Below are 16,441 nucleotides of genomic sequence, written 5' to 3'. Positions count from 1 at the left end.
AAAGTGACCTGAAGAAGTGGCAATGTGAATTTGGAGTAGGAGACAAGTTATTCATGAAGTAGGAGGGGTGGGAGAATGTCTCCTAGGTGCAGAGCTTAGGGGAAGGTACATTCAAGGAGCTTAAGGAAGCCAGTATGGTAAGGGCAAGGGCAGAGGGGGAAAGAGGGAGGGCCTAGCTCCTGTGTTAATGCTTTTCATACAAAGTAAATTGGAAGTTACTAAAAGAGTAGGGAAGGGCTGGGAATGTGGCTTAGTGGAAGAGTGCTTGCCTAGCATGCATGAAACCCTGGGTTCAATTCCTCAGTACCACATAAACAGAAAAAGCCGCAAGTGGTACTATGGGTCAAGTGGTAGAGTGCCAGCCTTGAGCACAGAGAAAATCAGGGACAGTGCCCAGACCCTGAGTTCAAGCTGCAGGACTGGCAAAAAAAAAAAAAAAAGTAGGGAATCCTACTCTTGCACACATGTATTCTATACACCCATATCAGAAGACTATTCCTTATTTTACTGAAATAATACAAAATATCTAAGTTGCAGTTAAATTTTTTTTTAATTTTACCAACTATTTGAATGTTTTATATTCATTTGTGCTTGTATTTATTATACAAAAATGTATTTTAGAAGTTTTAAATTTTCATTGAATCTATGCAGGAATGCTATAGAACCTCCTTTAAAGAAATTCATCTAGGAGCTGGGAATGTGGCTTAGTGGTAGAATGCTTGTCTAGGATGTATGAAGCCCTGGGTTTAGTTCCTCAGTACCACATAAACAGAAAAAAGCTGGAAATAGTGTTGTGGTTCAAGTGGTAGAGTGCTAGCCTTGAGCAAAAGAAGCTCAGGGACAGTACTCATGCCCTGAATTCCCTGAATTCAAGCCCAGGACTGGCAAGAAAGAAAGAAAGATGGAAAGACAGACAGACAGACAGAAAGGAAGGAAGAAATTCATCTGTCTTTTCTTTTTGGCAGTATTAGTTTGGCAGTATTAGTTTGAACTTGTGGCCTCATACAATTACTTTACTGCTTGAACTATGCCTTTTTTGGTTTAGTTGTTTTTTTAGATAGGCTCTCCATAAATTTTGCATTGTCTGGCCTTGAACCGTCATTCTCCCATGTCTATCTCTCACACATCAGATTACAGGTGTGATCCATCACTTCTAATCTAGAACAACAAATGGGAAGAGTATTCCATTATATTTAGACCCCTCACAGAAAATTCAAAATTGGCATATTTGCTCTATGTTGCTGCTTTAGAATACATGAATTATATGCAACAATGATTATAACAATTTCACTGTAGAATTTATAGTTATAATATATATAACAATACCACAAGAAGGGGTAAGGAAACAGAGACTTTTATATGAGTAATGTTCACTGAAATTGTTAATATAAATCTAAATTTGTTTCTTTTTTTATTTCAATTTTGAGACTAAGTCTTGTCCTGGATTCCACACTGTCCTTGAACTCATTATGTAGCCAAACTGGCCTCAAACTCTCTGCTATTTGTGTCTATACCTTGTGAGTGCTGGGATTACAGAAATATACTACCATGTTTTGATAAATATGAAGCTATTTCTGATAAGAGGGATATGGTTGACTTAGAGTAATCTGAGAAAATAGCATCACAAATACTATCAATAACAAAGAAAGACATAGCAAGTTAAAAAAAAATGAGTTAAATTTTAAAGTAATTAATATTTTTTTTGTTAGTGGAGGGCTTGAACTCAAGGCCTGGGCACTGTCCTTGAGCTCTTTTGTTCAAGATTAGTGCTCTACCATTTTGAGCCACAGTGTCACTTCTTTAAAACATTTTGACTAAATGTTTTATTAGAAAATACTGACTGCAAACAAAATCAGTAAAGAGTAGAACAAACATAAGAGATAGGGAAAATTAAAATGATGAACACAAATTAGCTGTATCAATAGTAACATTAAATGTAAATGAGTTAAATAATTGAATAAAAGGCAGTGATTGTGAGACTACATGAAATACTAGATCTATCTATATGTTGTCTATGGGCAACACACTTTAGATTCAAAAGTATCCTAGATTAGGGTACAGGGATGGAAAAAAAAATGCATTTTAAATACTAGCCACAAGAAAAGTGGAATGGGCATGCTAATATCAGATAAAATAGACATTAAAAGAAAAAATGTCATTAGATATAAAGCTGGACACATTATAATGAAGAAAAAGGTAGTCCATCAGGAATATATAACAATTGTAAACATATACATACCTAACAGCAAAGCATCAAAATTCATGCAGCAAAAAAACCTTGCAAATATGAATGGAAAATAGATAATTCAACAATAATGTTTGGAGTTCTCAAAACCCATTTAGATAATAGCTAGAATTATTAAGCAGAAAACCAACAATGTTACAAAACAATAGAACAAGGGGCTGTATGAGGCTATAGCTTACAGAGCATATACTTAGTATGGACAGGCTCCCTTCCAACAAAGTGCCTGGAATATTCTCAAGTATCTTGGAGTAAACTTCATTCTAAAGCATAAAAGAAACCTCAATTTTAAAAAGATAAAAACAATAGCATGTTCTGTGATCACTATAAAATGAAATTAGAAGTCAGTAACACCCAGGGTGCCACGGGCTCACACCTGTAATCTTAGCTACTTAGGAAGCTGAGACTTAGTGGACTGAGGGTCAAAGCCAGTCCAGGCAGAAAAGTCTTCCAGACTTCCAATTAACCAGAAAAATGCTGGACAGGATGTGTGACTCAAGTGTACAGCAACAACCATGAGGAAGAGGCCCTGATTTCAAGCCCTGTTGCCAGCATAAAGAAGAAGATGGAGAAGAGTAGAAAAGGAGGAAGAGGAAAAAGAAGAAAGGAAGAGATTTGGAAAACACAGTATTTGGAAGTTAAACCACATATTTCTAAATAATTAGTAGATTAAAGTGGAATGAATCAAAAGGGACATTAGTAATATAGATGAGAGGTTAGAGGTTCAATCTCTAGGTGATATATAATGAGCAATCACAACTTTTCTGTTATCACAAGGGAGTATTCAGATACTGTTTCACTATGAAATCCACTGTGATAATAAATCAACAATATTCAAACTAGATGTTCACAGTTATTGCAAGCATCAACTTTTGTGATTTAAATACTGTTCAACATTAATTCCTCTTACGTGCTAACTGCTACATATCAATGTGCCTTACCTTTCTATGTACATTTGATGCCTTTTTAAATATTAATGTCTCTGTTTTGCCTTTCATGTTTCATCTTTTTGGCTTGAAAAATATGAGAATCTTTCTCATATCACTGGATTGAAAACTATTTTCTATTGCATTCTATTGCATTCTATTCTGAGCATTTTAAGTAACTTGTACACAGCAAAAAAAATGTAAAGGCAAAACTATTGCCTTCTATTCTGAGCATTTTAAGTAGCTTGTACACAGCAAAAAATGTAAAGGCAAATCTGACAACTTATGAAGACAAAGAACTGCCCTGTGCATTTCTCTTCTGACTTCTCAGGTGAACAGTCCCTGAGAGAGTAAAACTAACTACTTACTAGCTATTAGGAACCATCCATCCCCCCAAATAGTAATGACTTTCATCATAGCAATCCAGTCTTATAAGTGGAGCTTCCATCTAAAAAATTTAAATGACCTAGTTAAGGTCATTTGCAATGATTGAATGCGTGAAGGTGACTGACAGACTTAGTTACAGATATAGAAATAATTTTAATGGTTACCATCTACAGATTGTGTGCTAACTTTACGTAAAGGCTATTCTAGTAAATTGAACCCAGAAATAGTTGCTTCTTAGTGTCTTGTAATTACAATGTAGTGTTGGACTTTGTGACCTGGTTCTATTTGATACAAAACTATTTGTATTGTCATTTTAGCAGAATTAAATTTCTAAATTAAAACATTGATTCTTAGCAACAGCATAATTAGTCTTAAGTAAATTCCACTTTATCGATTAGCTTCAATTATAATTAGTTTTGACAGCTATGTTCTGTTGGACCAGTGGTTCTGTCTCATATCACATAGAAAAGACCAACAAGGATACAGAAGATGTGAACAATGTTACAAAACAAATAGAACTAAGGGCTGTGTGAGGCAGTAATAACATAGAAACTCCATTTAGAGAATTCATATTTTCTCAGGAAACTAGGCAGTTGGTTGGTATTTTCTTTGCTTTTCATTTTATTCACAAAATAGTTATTCATTAGCTACAACTTGTCAAGGGCTCTGCAAGATGGTGGGCATATGTTAATGAACAAATTAACAAAAGAGCCTGCCAGAAGGTGGATGATAAAATAAATCAGTGGATTACACAGACATAGGAAGACACTAAACACTGTGGGGGGAAAAAGAAGGAAAGAAACTACCAGAGGGTAAGCTTCCATTTCAAAGAAGGCAGACCGGGGAACATGCTTGGAAGACACAGAAGCAGACTCGTGCTGAGAAAAGTGTTATGCAGATTTCTGGAGAAAATCATTCCAGTGAATACAATTACCTTGAACCCATGCTCCTTGCTAGTTTTTAGTTTGCCAGTTTTCTCTCTTCTGGTTAGTACAACGAGGAATACATTTGCAGTTTTGATTAATGTAGAAATATTCAGTGATAATCTACTGTTTTTCTTGGCCTCTTTCTTCACCTGTGTCAGCTCTTTTTGAGGTTATCAAAGTTCTTGCAAGAGATACCCTAAAAAAAAAAAAAGAATAGAGCTGAAGTGGGTAGAGACCAGGAGAAAAGCTGGGAAGTCAACTAAAGAAAGAGATCCAGTTTCAGTGTGTGATCCTATAAAAGTCTTTCTTGTTGCAAAGTCTGGCATATGGCAAGGGCTCTCTCCTGGGATTCATGTAATGTTTGGGACAATAGGGAGAAAAAAAATCCTACAAAAACAAACGAACAGCCACAAAATAGATTAATTCTGCTCCTTCTATTTCGTGTAATCAACATGAAATGTCAACAGAAGTTAATGTCATTATAAGACCTTTATGAAACAGAGTTTCCAGTATTAGTTTAAGTTCTAGACACAAGGTAAAAAGTTATGAAATTTCTTTCCTTATCTCAATTCCAGTTTAGCTGTGGTGCTGGTGTCAGGGGACACAGGAACCTACTTACAGAGTTAGGTCCTCTTGGGAAAGTGCCTTGAAAAAGTGTGCTGAACAAACATGAGGCCCAACTATTCTATTCCACTGTTCTCCAGGGCAGGCAGAAAAGTCAAGTGTTTAATTGCATTAGATTTAACAATGATTTGTCCATAACCAATCCCGAAACACTTCAAGCTTTGAGAAAAGTTCAAGCCATACCTTGTGAGTAGAGAAGTTACTTAGCCTGTCTTTTGTTTCAACTCCTGAACCTGAAAAATGAGGAACAGTGGTTACCTGCTTTTCAGTATTAAAGTGAGGACTAATGAGGTTAATTCCCTTTAGTCACCGAGGGCCTGGCATACAAAAATAATGTACTAAAATAATATTGAATATAATTATCACAAAGGTATCTAAAGGTGAAATAGTAACCTCAAAGTACTTCTACTGAGGATGTGTGTGTGTGTGTGTGTGTGTGTGTGTGTGTGTGTGTGTGTGTGTGTTGTGTGTCTCCAGGCATGGTGGACCTGTAATCCCAGCTACTTGGGAGGTTGAGATCCGGAAGATTGTGGTTTTAGGTCAGTAGGGACAAAATGTCTCACCACAAAATTCAGATGTGGTGCATCACATCTGTAATTCCAGCTAAGAGAGAGGAGTTGGTGGTTAGGAGGATCTTGGTCAGAAGCTAGTATGAGACAAAAATGGGACCCCTGATCTTTTTTTGGGGGGGGGAGGGTCAGTCGTGGGGCTTGAACTCTGGGCCTGGGCGCTGTGCCTCAGCTCTTCAGCTCAAGGCGAGTGCTGTACCACTTAAGCTACAGCCCCATTTCCGTTTTTCTGGTGGTTTATTGGAGATAAAGAGTCTCACTATCTTTCCTGGCCGGGCTGGCTTTGAACGGGGATCCTCCGATCTCAGCTTCCTGAGTAGCTAGGATTACAGGCGTGAGCCACCGGCACCCGGCCCGGGACTCCTGATCTTAAAAACATAAAATAAAATAAAATCTGAGTGTGGGGCGTAGTTCTCATAGTGGAACACTTGTCTAGCAGGAATGAGGCTCTGAGTTCAAACGTATCACCACCACTACCAAAAAACAAGCAAACAAAACAAAAACCAAACAGCCCCCCCAAACAAACCACCACCAACAACAAAGAGCCAATATCTCTCATCAACTCGATTTGTCAGAGAGCAAGTCCTGAACGTTTATTAAACCCTCATGACCCAGTGGTTTTTCCCTGGAGGAAACAAGCTCACTGTGTCATCACATCCCAAGTATCAGCTGGTTTTATTGTTGACTTAGTTTGTTTTTAAAGAACTTGTTTAAGCGCGTTCACTCAGGTGGGAAGGTGAGGAGGTCCCGGCCTGGGCCTGGCTCTTGATCGGTGATATTTCCAGCTGGAGCCCAATAGGCTAAGAGTTGCCCTCGGACCCGGTTAAGTGGGCGTGCAGGTGAGGGTGGCCGCAGGCGGCGCCCGTCCCGGCGGGGCTGACCTTCACCCAGCCCGGCCCCGGCCTCGTTCCGCTCCCCCTCGCTGCGGAGCGCCCCTCGCCGCTGCCCGGCCGCAGGTGTCCCCGGGTAGCCGGACGGCGTGGCCCTGGCCGTGTCGGCGGCTGGGCGGGGCACGTCGGGGATCCGGGCCCCGCGGAGCGAAGCGAGGAGAGGCGAGGCGAGGCCGCACCGCCTCCCGGAACTGGCGGGCGCCGAGCGGCGGGGTTGCCGGGGGACCATGGAGGTCGGAGCTGCGCCTCGGGGCCGGACGGAGCGCCGCGCGCTGCAGTTCTCCGGCCGGGCGAGGCTGGAGGACGCGGTTCCCGGGGTGTCCCCCGCTCCGGCTCCACCCCCGCGGGGCTCCCGGGACTCGTGGGAGGGCGAGGAGGAGCCCGAGCCCCGCACGAGCCGCGCGGCGTCCCTGGTGAGCGGGCTGCTCACCGAGCTCTACAGCTGCCCGGAGGAGGAGGCGGCGGCGGCGGCGGGCAGCGGCGGCCACGGGCTCGGGGGCCGCGGGCGGCGCCGCGACAGCCCCGACAGCTCCACCGAGGCCTCGGGCTCCGACGCGGTCCTGGGCGGCCGCGGCGGGGCCGGCGACTCGCGCGCGCTGCAGGAGCTGCGGGAGCGGCCGAGCCAGGGGCTCCAGAGGCGGTACCTGCGGCAGAAAGGTGAGGGCTGGCGGGGACCCGGGCGCACCCCGATCCCGGGCGCCACGCGCGCAAGGCTTCGCTCGGGGTGGGGGGGGGGATCCGCTTTGGTCTGACGCTGGCGCGCACGCGATTGCTAACTCCTGACTGTACCGAATGCGTTGTCTTTTTCTTCGAGTCTAGCGCTCTACCACCCGAGCCACGGCTCCACTTGCAGCTTTGTGGTGGTTAATTGGAGATCAGGGTCTCTTGGACTTTCCTGCCCGGGCTGGCTTTGAACCGCGGTCCTCAGCGCCCGATTATACACCTTGAGTTCTTGATGCATCCGGTCCCCTCGCGTCTCCTCTCCACGGATGGAGAAGATGGGGAGATTCACCGTCCCCCCTCCTCCCCCCCCCCCCCCCCCCGCCCCAACAGGCCCAGGCCCAGTTCCCTCTCGCCCAGGCCCTAGGCAAAAGATTGTAGGGAATCTGATTTCACCTGAACAGCTGCTTAGCTGTTTCTGGTTTGTGTGCCAGATGTTACCCTGAGGAGGCCGGGGGTGTACAGGCGATCCCCCCCCCCCCCCCGCCTCTTTCCCCATCCATATCACTTGGGCAGGGTTTAACTAGTGAGGCAGAATTAATGAGAGAATTCTGTGTCCCATCAAAGAGGGTGAATTCCATTGCGGCCAGAGAGCAAGGTTCCACGCAGAGTGCACTAGGTGTTTTCTTGGGTTTGGTTCTCTCGGTGGTGGATTAATGGAGAGAGCGCCTTGGAGCACTGGTTTCATTACAGAGTTGACCTGGATCTGAGGAAGTGGAGTGGCCTTGGTTTTTTTCTTTTTTCTTTTTCCCCCACAGGAGAGAGGCTAATTTGGAGTTTGTTTTGCTATCAATTCTGAGGAGTGTGTCCTGATTGGAATTGTGTGTGTGTGTGTGTGTGTGTGTGTGTGTGTGTGTGTGTGTGTGTGTTGAACTCTTCATACTAGCTTGCTTTTCATTCAGTAATACAGCATGTGTTACAGAGATAGATAGGAATGCCTCGATTTGCAAAATTTTAGGGAGGTGTGGAAAACTTACATCTTTTGGAATTACTGTCTCCGTGCTAAATTATCAGTCAGGGCACTGGAGAATGGCCTTCTGCCTTCCCATTGTACAATCCAAAACGAGCTAGTTCCAGGAAATAATCAATCTGTCTGCTTTCTCAAATCTATGTAAACAGCTTTCAGCTTCCTCTCCTAGTTTCCTAGCGAGGATTCCCGCCCCCCCCACCCCCCCAATTGTTGGAAATGGCTTCCCCCTTCCTCCTCCTGCGTTGACTTTGGCTGGAGTGGTTGCCAGGTTGTTTGATGCAGTTATTTAGCTGTTCTTAGGATGTGTGCGTGTGCCGGAAGTTCCAGAGGGCAATAAGTTCTTTCAACAAAGTGAAAATTAGGATTTGACTTTCACTTTTTTGCGACAAAAGGAGTTTTAGCGATTAGTAGTTTCTTTTGGGAAGAGGAAAACTGGCCAAATGGTAGGTACAGTTTTGCAAGGCACCTCTGCCACTCACTCATGGGACCTGTTAAAGCTTGTCCCCCCCCCCCCCCCCCACTCTTTAGCTCCCTAAATCCCGCAAATGGAGGTATTGCTCTATCTCTAGAACAACTCTACTAATTGTGTTAGTGTTGAGTTACCTGCTGGTCCTTTCTTTATGGTAGTCAGCCCTATTAGGATGAACAAATCCATGTTATATAAAGGTGCACAGTTTACTAGTAAATATCATTAGAATGCTAAGTTCGAGGTCATGGATTCAACTGTCTGCTTCAATAATGCTGTTTATAAGCTAATCTTTTTTTTTCAGTGTAAAAAATTCCATGCTAACATACTTTCATGCAGTTAAAATCCTCACATAATGCAGATAACTTGTGTATTAGTTGTTAGCAATTGTGGTGTGGCACCACACAGTGCCTATTTAGATATTTTGCCTATAAAGTAGCAAACTGGTTGCTAAGGGCAGCTGGACTGTTTGTTTTCTTGCCACTCTTCCTGACTCACTGTGTGGCCTTGGACAAGCTATTTGACCTCTTTCAGTCTTATTTTCCTGAGGAGGGATAATGATATCCATTTTATAGGGCTGTGAAGAGGAATATATAAATTTATACGCACAAAGTACTCAATGTTAGAAATTTTGTGCACATTTCAATTGATTTCATTATGACATTCATACACATATAATATACTTTGATTATATCTCTTCTTGTTCCCCTTCTACCCAAGCCCTTTCGTCTTCCTCCTACATTCATATCATTTTTTTCCCTCTGTTTAAATGTAGATTCCACACATAAGAGAAAATGTGATATTTGTTGTTCTGAATCTGGTTTATTTCAGTTGACATGATGGTCTCCATTTCCACTCATTCCCTTCAAATGACATAATCTCATTCTTCTTTATGGCTAAATAGAACTTCATTGTGTGCACGCGCATATATACAGATATATGTGTAATATAAACGTCACAGATGTTAAGCAGTGAGTAACACCCCCAACTAATTCAGGTCAAGAGGTTATACCACTTGCATAGTTCCAGTTTAATGTGGAATTTGTTAGTTGTCTTTTTCTTTGGTAGCAATGGCTTTGAACTTAGGACCTTGTGTTTGCTAGGTTGATGCTCTACTACTTGAACTATGCCTTTAGCCTTGCACTTTGCTGGCTATTTTGAAGATAGAGGCTCGTGAACATTTCTGACCTCAAATGGCAGTCCTCTAAATGTTAGCCTCTGAGTAGCTAGGATTACAGGGTCAGCCACTGCCATCTGGCTTGGTATTTGTCTTTTGAGTAGTATCACACTAGGGTTTGGATTCCTCTCAAGTTATTTATGGCACTATTTTTTTAAAAATTCCTTTTACTAATAGACCCTAATGAACTGAAGATGATTCTTCAAGAGCTGAAGTACAGAATTGGAGTTCAGTCGGCCAAGTTACTCCGGCAGCTAAAGCAGAAAGATCGGCTTCTACATAAAGTGCAGAGGAACTGTGACATTGTGACCGCCTGCTTGCAGGCGGTGTCGCCAAAGAGAAGTAAGTACTGGTGGAGCTCCAGGCCACCAGTTTCCCACCAGAGGAATTAATTTCTAGACACAGTCATGGGCCAGGTTTGACAGAAATGTTAACGTCAAGTAGGTAGTGGCTGGGTTTTGGATATTTTGGAAAGTTCTGCTTGAGGAGGCTTCTACCCTCAGAACTAAGAACAGAACTATGAACAGCTCAGACAGCTTCTATTTTTTTTTCTTTTCTGTTAAAGTGAATGTTTCATGTCCGATGCTAAAATCTAAATTTTACTATTCCAGATTTGAGGTAGTACTGTACTTTGACAGTGGTTATTCTTACCTGTGCTCAGTAATGACTTAGATTATCCTGTCAGAAAGCATCAAAGAGATCCAAGCTAAAAGTCATATCTTTGTTCCCTTGACTTCTGCATTATTCTCATAAAAATGAATTACAAAGCCGGGCGCTGGTAGCTCACGCCTGTAATGCTAGCTACTCAGGAGGCTGAGATCTGAGAATCACGGTTCAAAGCCAGCCCTGGCAAGGAAAGTCCGTGAGACTCTTATCTCCAATAAACCACTAGAAAACTAGAAGTGGCGCTGTGGCTCAAGTGGTAGAGTGCTCGCCTTGAGCTGAAGAGCTTAGGGATAGTGCCCAAGCCCAGAGTTCAAGTCCTAAGACCAAAAAAAAAAAAAAAGAAAAAAGAATTACACAATGGACAGAAAAGAGGAAAGTAGTACAAGGATCTAATGACGTGCCCTGCAGTCTGAAAAGGGCAAAATATTTGAGCAATGAAACCTAGCTGTTGGGCAGTGAGTAAGATGTATGTGGTTTATATGTTGTGTGAACAATAACTCATTAAATTAATGATGTAGCTTAAATACGAGATGAATTAATTTTATAGTTCTCCGTGAAATAGTTTTATATTCTGTTCTAATATTTTCGTTTTTGTTTCACACTTTTTTTTTTTATTAACACGCAGCATTGGCAGAGCAGTGGGTTCAGGTATGGTGAATGTAGGCGCATGTGGTATGTTTTGATAAAATGCCTGTTGTAGCTTCTCGGTTGCATGTAAAAATTCCTTTTCTTTCCTTTTGATTGTCATATCTTATGTGCAAAATGCCATATCCTTGAGTTTTTTGGTTTTGTCTTTTTAAATTCCAAGTTATGAGGTGTCTGTTTTTATAAGGCGATTTTTAGACTGAAATCTCAGAAAATAAAATTAATGTCTCTTCAACACCACTTTCATGTTTATTATTAAAAGCAAGCTTGTGTTTTCCTGCTCTTCTTTTATTAGATAGCTGTTTTTTTGTTTTGTTGTTTTGTTTTGGTCAGTCATGGGGCTTGAACTCTGGGCCTGGGTGCTATCCCTCAACTCTTCAGTTCAAGGCTAGCACTTTACCACTTGAGTCACAGTGCTACTTCTGGTTTTCTGGTGGCTTATTGGAGATACGAGTCTCACAGACTTTCCTGCCCCTGCTGACTTTGAACCGCAATCCTCAGATCTCAGCCTCTTGAGTAGCTAGGATGACAGGCATGAGCCATTGGCATTTGGCAAGATCCAGTTTTCTATCCTTATTATTCATGTTTTTTCTTAAGGGTGGTTTTGTTTTATATATATTAAATAGAATGTTGCTTGATTATCATAATGATATCATTAGAGTTCATACCCAGCAGGAATGTGATTGAATACACTGAGTTGTTTTTTTTTGGTGGGGGGGGAGTCATGGGGCCTGAACTCTGGGCCTGGGTGCTGTCCCTGAGTTCTTCAGTTCAAGGCTAGTGCTCTACCACTTATGCTACAACACCACTTCCAGCTTTTTCTGTTTATGTGGTGCTGAGGAATCAAACCCAGGGCTTTATGCATGCAAGACAAGCGCTCTACCACTGAGACACCTTCCTAGCCCCTACACTGAGTTTTAATATGTTTTTCTCTAGACTTACCTGAAATAGTTTGAGAAGGAAGAAGTGTGTGTGTGTGGTGTGCATGTGCATGTGTGTGTGCACTCATACATACATGAGCTTCTTTCTATCTTGAAAAGCTGACATGTGTTAGAAGTTTTTGTAACTTTTCATGAATTTTGATTGATTAAAATGTATCAAATAAATATAATTCTTCCTTTTTTTTTTTTTTTCCCGATCGTGGGGCCTGAACTCTGGGCCTGGGCACTGTCCCTCAGCTCTTCAGGTCAAGGCTAGCGTTCTACCACTTGAGCCACAGTGCCACTCCCGCTTTTTTCTTTTTGCTTATGTGGTGCTGGGGAATCGAACCCAGGGCCTCAGGCATGCAAGGCAAGCGCTCTACCACTGAGCCACCTTCCCAGCCCTAAAAATAATTCTTTTCCCCTATAAGAAGACACTCAAAAGTTTTTTCCTTTTCTCCTTTCAGTTGTATTTCTAACTATTCATTATGATTGTTTATGCTAAAAGTTAAAAATTCAACTGGGTAGCCGGGCGCTGGTGGCTCATGCCTGTAATCCTAGCTACTCAGGAGGCTGAGATCTGAGGATCGCTGTTCAAAGCCAGCCCGGGCAGGAGAGACCGTGAGACTCCTATCTCAAATAAACCACCAGAAAACCGGAAGTGGCGCTGTAGCTCAAGTGGTAGAGCGCTCGCCTTGAGCTGAAGAGCTGAGGGACAGCGCCCAGGCCCAGAGTTCAAGCCCCACAACCGACAAAAAAAAAAAAAAAAATTCAATTGGGTAAATGCCCACTTTCCATGTGTGGGGTGTGGAGCAGTGGCAGAGGGGGGCCAGCACAGGGTTACAGATTACTGGCACTTAGTAGAGATTGGTAATTGTTTAGACTTTCAGTTTATTTAACTGATAGGGCTGACATAGGTGTGTTTTTAAGACAAATGTGCCCACAAGCACCCAACTTGGCTTGGAAATCTGTGACTGCATACTCCTATGGATTTTAGTTTCTCTCTTCAATTCCAGCCAGGGATTTGCATTTTAGACATCGTGGAGTTATCTGACTCCTTTCCTTGAGAGCCATATTGCCAAATTCTCACCTTGTAATATGACTGTAGTAAATGGAACAGCATGTTTTTTTTTTGGTGTGTGTGGTTGATAAATAACTACATTAGAGTGATTATTTGGGGGTTGGGCATATGGCTTAGTGACAGTAGTTGTTTAGCATGTGTAAGGTCCAGGTTTGGTTACCAGTACTGAAGAGGGTGAGAGAAAGGGGGATGGGGGGAGGGGTGGAGGGGGGGGGAAGAGAGAGGGGAGAGGGAATTTATAGAATTTTTTTTTTGGTGCCAGTCCTGGGACTTGAACTCAGGGCCTAGCATTGTCCCTGAGCTTCTGTTGCTCTAGGCGAGTGCTTTACCATTTGAGCCACAGCACAACTTCTGGCTTTTTCTGAATAGTTTTAGGACAAGAGTTTCATGGACTTTCCTGACCAGGCTGGCTTTGTAATCCTCAGATCTCAACCTCCTGAGTAGCTAGGATTACAGGTGTGAGCCACTGGCACCTGGCTACTTAGATATATTTTTGAACTCTAGTTAGCAGGTTTGTCTATCCTGATGTAATTCAGAATATTACTAAATGTAAGAAATAGATAATACTGAAATATAGTTTAATAATTTTCCTTGTTAGATGGACTTCTTCAGTACCTTATAGCTATGAGTTATTTTTCCATTATATCATAATTTACTTATTTTGATAAATACTGAAAATTTTATGTGATATTTGAGAGTACAGTTATGTCTTTTGAACCTCTGACTTTTTTGTGTGTGCTACTATTGGGGTTTAAATTGTGAACAATGCACTCTTGCTTACCGTGCTTGCTCAGGGATGGTACTCTGCCACTTGAACCACACTTCTAGTCCAGCTTTTTGTGGCTTAATTGGAGGTAGGAGTCTTTTTTTTTTTTTTAAATTTTATTTTATTTTATTTGAGAACATACTGTACAGAGGGGTTACAATTACATGGGCAGGATAATGCATACATTTCTTACCAAGCATTGCAGCCTCCTCCTTTGTTTACCCTTCACCTCCCTTCCCAGCCTCCCCCCTCCCCCCCACCCAATCATACCCCCCTCTCCCCCCACACACTGACGTTGTAAAGCTGGTTTTGACATGACATTTTGTACTTCTCATTGTTGCAACAGGTCCACCTGAATCCTTAAACGACTTGTTTGTCCCCATCTCCTCCACAAGTTATACTGACATCAAATATAGTGAAAGCGGGGGTTACACTGTGGGGGAGGGACATACAAAACAACAAAGAAATAATCTTATAAATGCGTTAGAAACACATGTATGAAAGAAACAAAAACATTAAAATACATATTTGAGGGTTCGTTTTCCTAACATCACATTATCTGACTTTTTCCGCTTGACTCATACCTATACTAGATATTGCAAATAAGGGAAACCATGGGACCTATGTTTCTTTGGGCCTGGCTTACTTCACTTAATATAATTTTTTCCAAGCCTTTCCATTTCCTAACAAATGGGGAAATGTCATTCTTTCTGATGGAGGCATAGAATTCCATTGTGTATATATACCACATTTTCTTGATCCATTCATCTACTGAGGGGCATCTGGGTTGGTTCCATATCTTAGCTATGGTAAATAATGCTGCAATAAACATAGTTGTGCTGGTAGCTTTAGTGTGGTCTTTTTTGTAAACATTAGGGTAAATGCCCAAAAGTGGGATTGCTGGGTCATAGGGGAGTTCTATGTGAAGTCTTTTGAGGAACTGGAGGTAGGAGTCTTAAGGACTTTTATGGCTAAGCTGGCTTTAAACTGTGATCCTCTAAGTCTCAGCCTTCTGATTATAGACATGAGCTACTGGCACCTGACTGAACCTTTTTTCTGGGAGATTCCTATGGCTTAGAGACAAAGGAACTAACTTTTAGGAAGAAAGTCTTCCTGAATGTGTGAGGCTAGCTTAAAGTTTGAGAATTAAAAGTTGCTTTTTTACTCTTTGGTTGAATTCAGGGAAGAAAGGAGTTGACAGCATTGATACAGCTCAGCCTGCTGATGCTGGTAGTCAGGACTCTTGCACTACTCTGTTCTAGCCAACAGGAGGAGCTCTTTTAAGTAGTGTCCTCACTATCAGTTTTAGCCAGCAGGGGAGCTCTACTAGGGGTTCATAGGAATGGCAGTAAAATTGATACATTCTCTATGTGGTCCAACCGGAGAAGGGTAAAATACCTTAAAAATGATACAATCTTGGCTGCACTATGTGAAAGAAAGAGAGGAATCCTTTTTAAAAGCACCTTATAGGCTGGACACCAGTGGCTCAGGCCTGTAATCCTAGCGACTTAGGAGGCTGAGATCTGAGAATCATGGTTCAAAGTCAGCCTGGGCAGGAAAAACCGGAAGTGGCGATATGGCTCAAGCGGTTGAGCATTTGCCTGGAGTTGAAGAGCTGAGGGCTAGCGCCCAAGCCCAGAGTTCAAGCCCCATGACCAACAGCAACAACAATAAAAAAGCACCTTATATATGTATTGTAATTATTTTTTCATTTAGTCATATAATACTTTTAGAAGAGGGGTATTTTATTGCTGTGTTAAAAAAAAGAATTTCCACTAAGCCATCTTTTCCATATATGTATCAATATGTTCATTAATCCACTCAGCAAATAGTTACTGAACATTTACAATTTATTAGAAATAACTATAGATGTTGGTTTATAATCACAAGCAACAGTTAATAAGTCTAAATGAAAGGCTCATTTGAGTACTCTTCCCCCCCCCAAAAATTTTTATTTTGTAGAACAACTGATCGCTATTAAATCATACTGATATTAATTCAGTAGAAAAACATGATGATCATTTAGCATATACTGAATGCTTACTCTTAGATATTTTATATAAATGCTCCAATACCATTTTTTGCAAAGAAATAGATCATTTCAGTGTTTTAGGTTTTGTTGCTTGTTGAAGTCATTTGAGGATCTTAAAAAATGCTAATGACTGATTTCCAGTCCTAGACATTCAGGCTTGACACAGAATTTGAGTTGAGCTTGACGATTTTTTAAGCTCTCTGAGGGTGTTGTATGTGCAGGGAAGTTTGAGACCCCTTAGGCTGTATTCCTTGATATGAGCAGATCTTTGAAGATGGGTGATAATAATGATGATGATGAGTTATACTGTGATTTTTACTTATTTTTCCTTTGGAACAGTGTCTTGCTGTGTAGATAGAGTGGATGTGTGGCTCAGCAAGTACAAGGCCCATAGTTCAAACACAAACACTCTCATTCCCCCTCCCCCCAATAAA

The 16,441-nt window shown here is 41.9% G+C and overlaps 1 protein-coding gene across 2 annotated transcripts in view; it reads left to right on the top strand.

Moving 5' to 3' along the window:
* Nucleotides 1-7,185: 7,185 nt before the first annotated feature.
* Tbc1d30 (TBC1 domain family member 30) overlaps nucleotides 7,186-16,441 on the top strand; it is a 78,057-nt gene continuing 68,801 nt past the window's right edge. For both annotated transcript variants that reach the window (XM_042699144.1, XM_042699143.1), the window contains exons 1-2: nucleotides 7,186-7,221; nucleotides 10,075-10,239. In XM_042699144.1, coding sequence (XP_042555078.1) covers nucleotides 10,092-10,239 — 148 coding nt within the window. In that variant the 5' untranslated portion in view covers nucleotides 7,186-7,221; nucleotides 10,075-10,091. The remainder of the gene's footprint in view (nucleotides 7,222-10,074; nucleotides 10,240-16,441) is intronic.

Source organism: Dipodomys spectabilis, unplaced genomic scaffold, assembly GCF_019054845.1.
Source record: "Dipodomys spectabilis isolate Male_0828 unplaced genomic scaffold, ASM1905484v1 ptg000234l, whole genome shotgun sequence".
In the NCBI taxonomy this organism is placed as follows: domain Eukaryota; kingdom Metazoa; phylum Chordata; class Mammalia; order Rodentia; family Heteromyidae; genus Dipodomys; species Dipodomys spectabilis.
The sequence above is the reverse complement of the archived record's forward strand: the minus strand, read 5'-3'. Positions and strand labels throughout refer to the sequence as shown.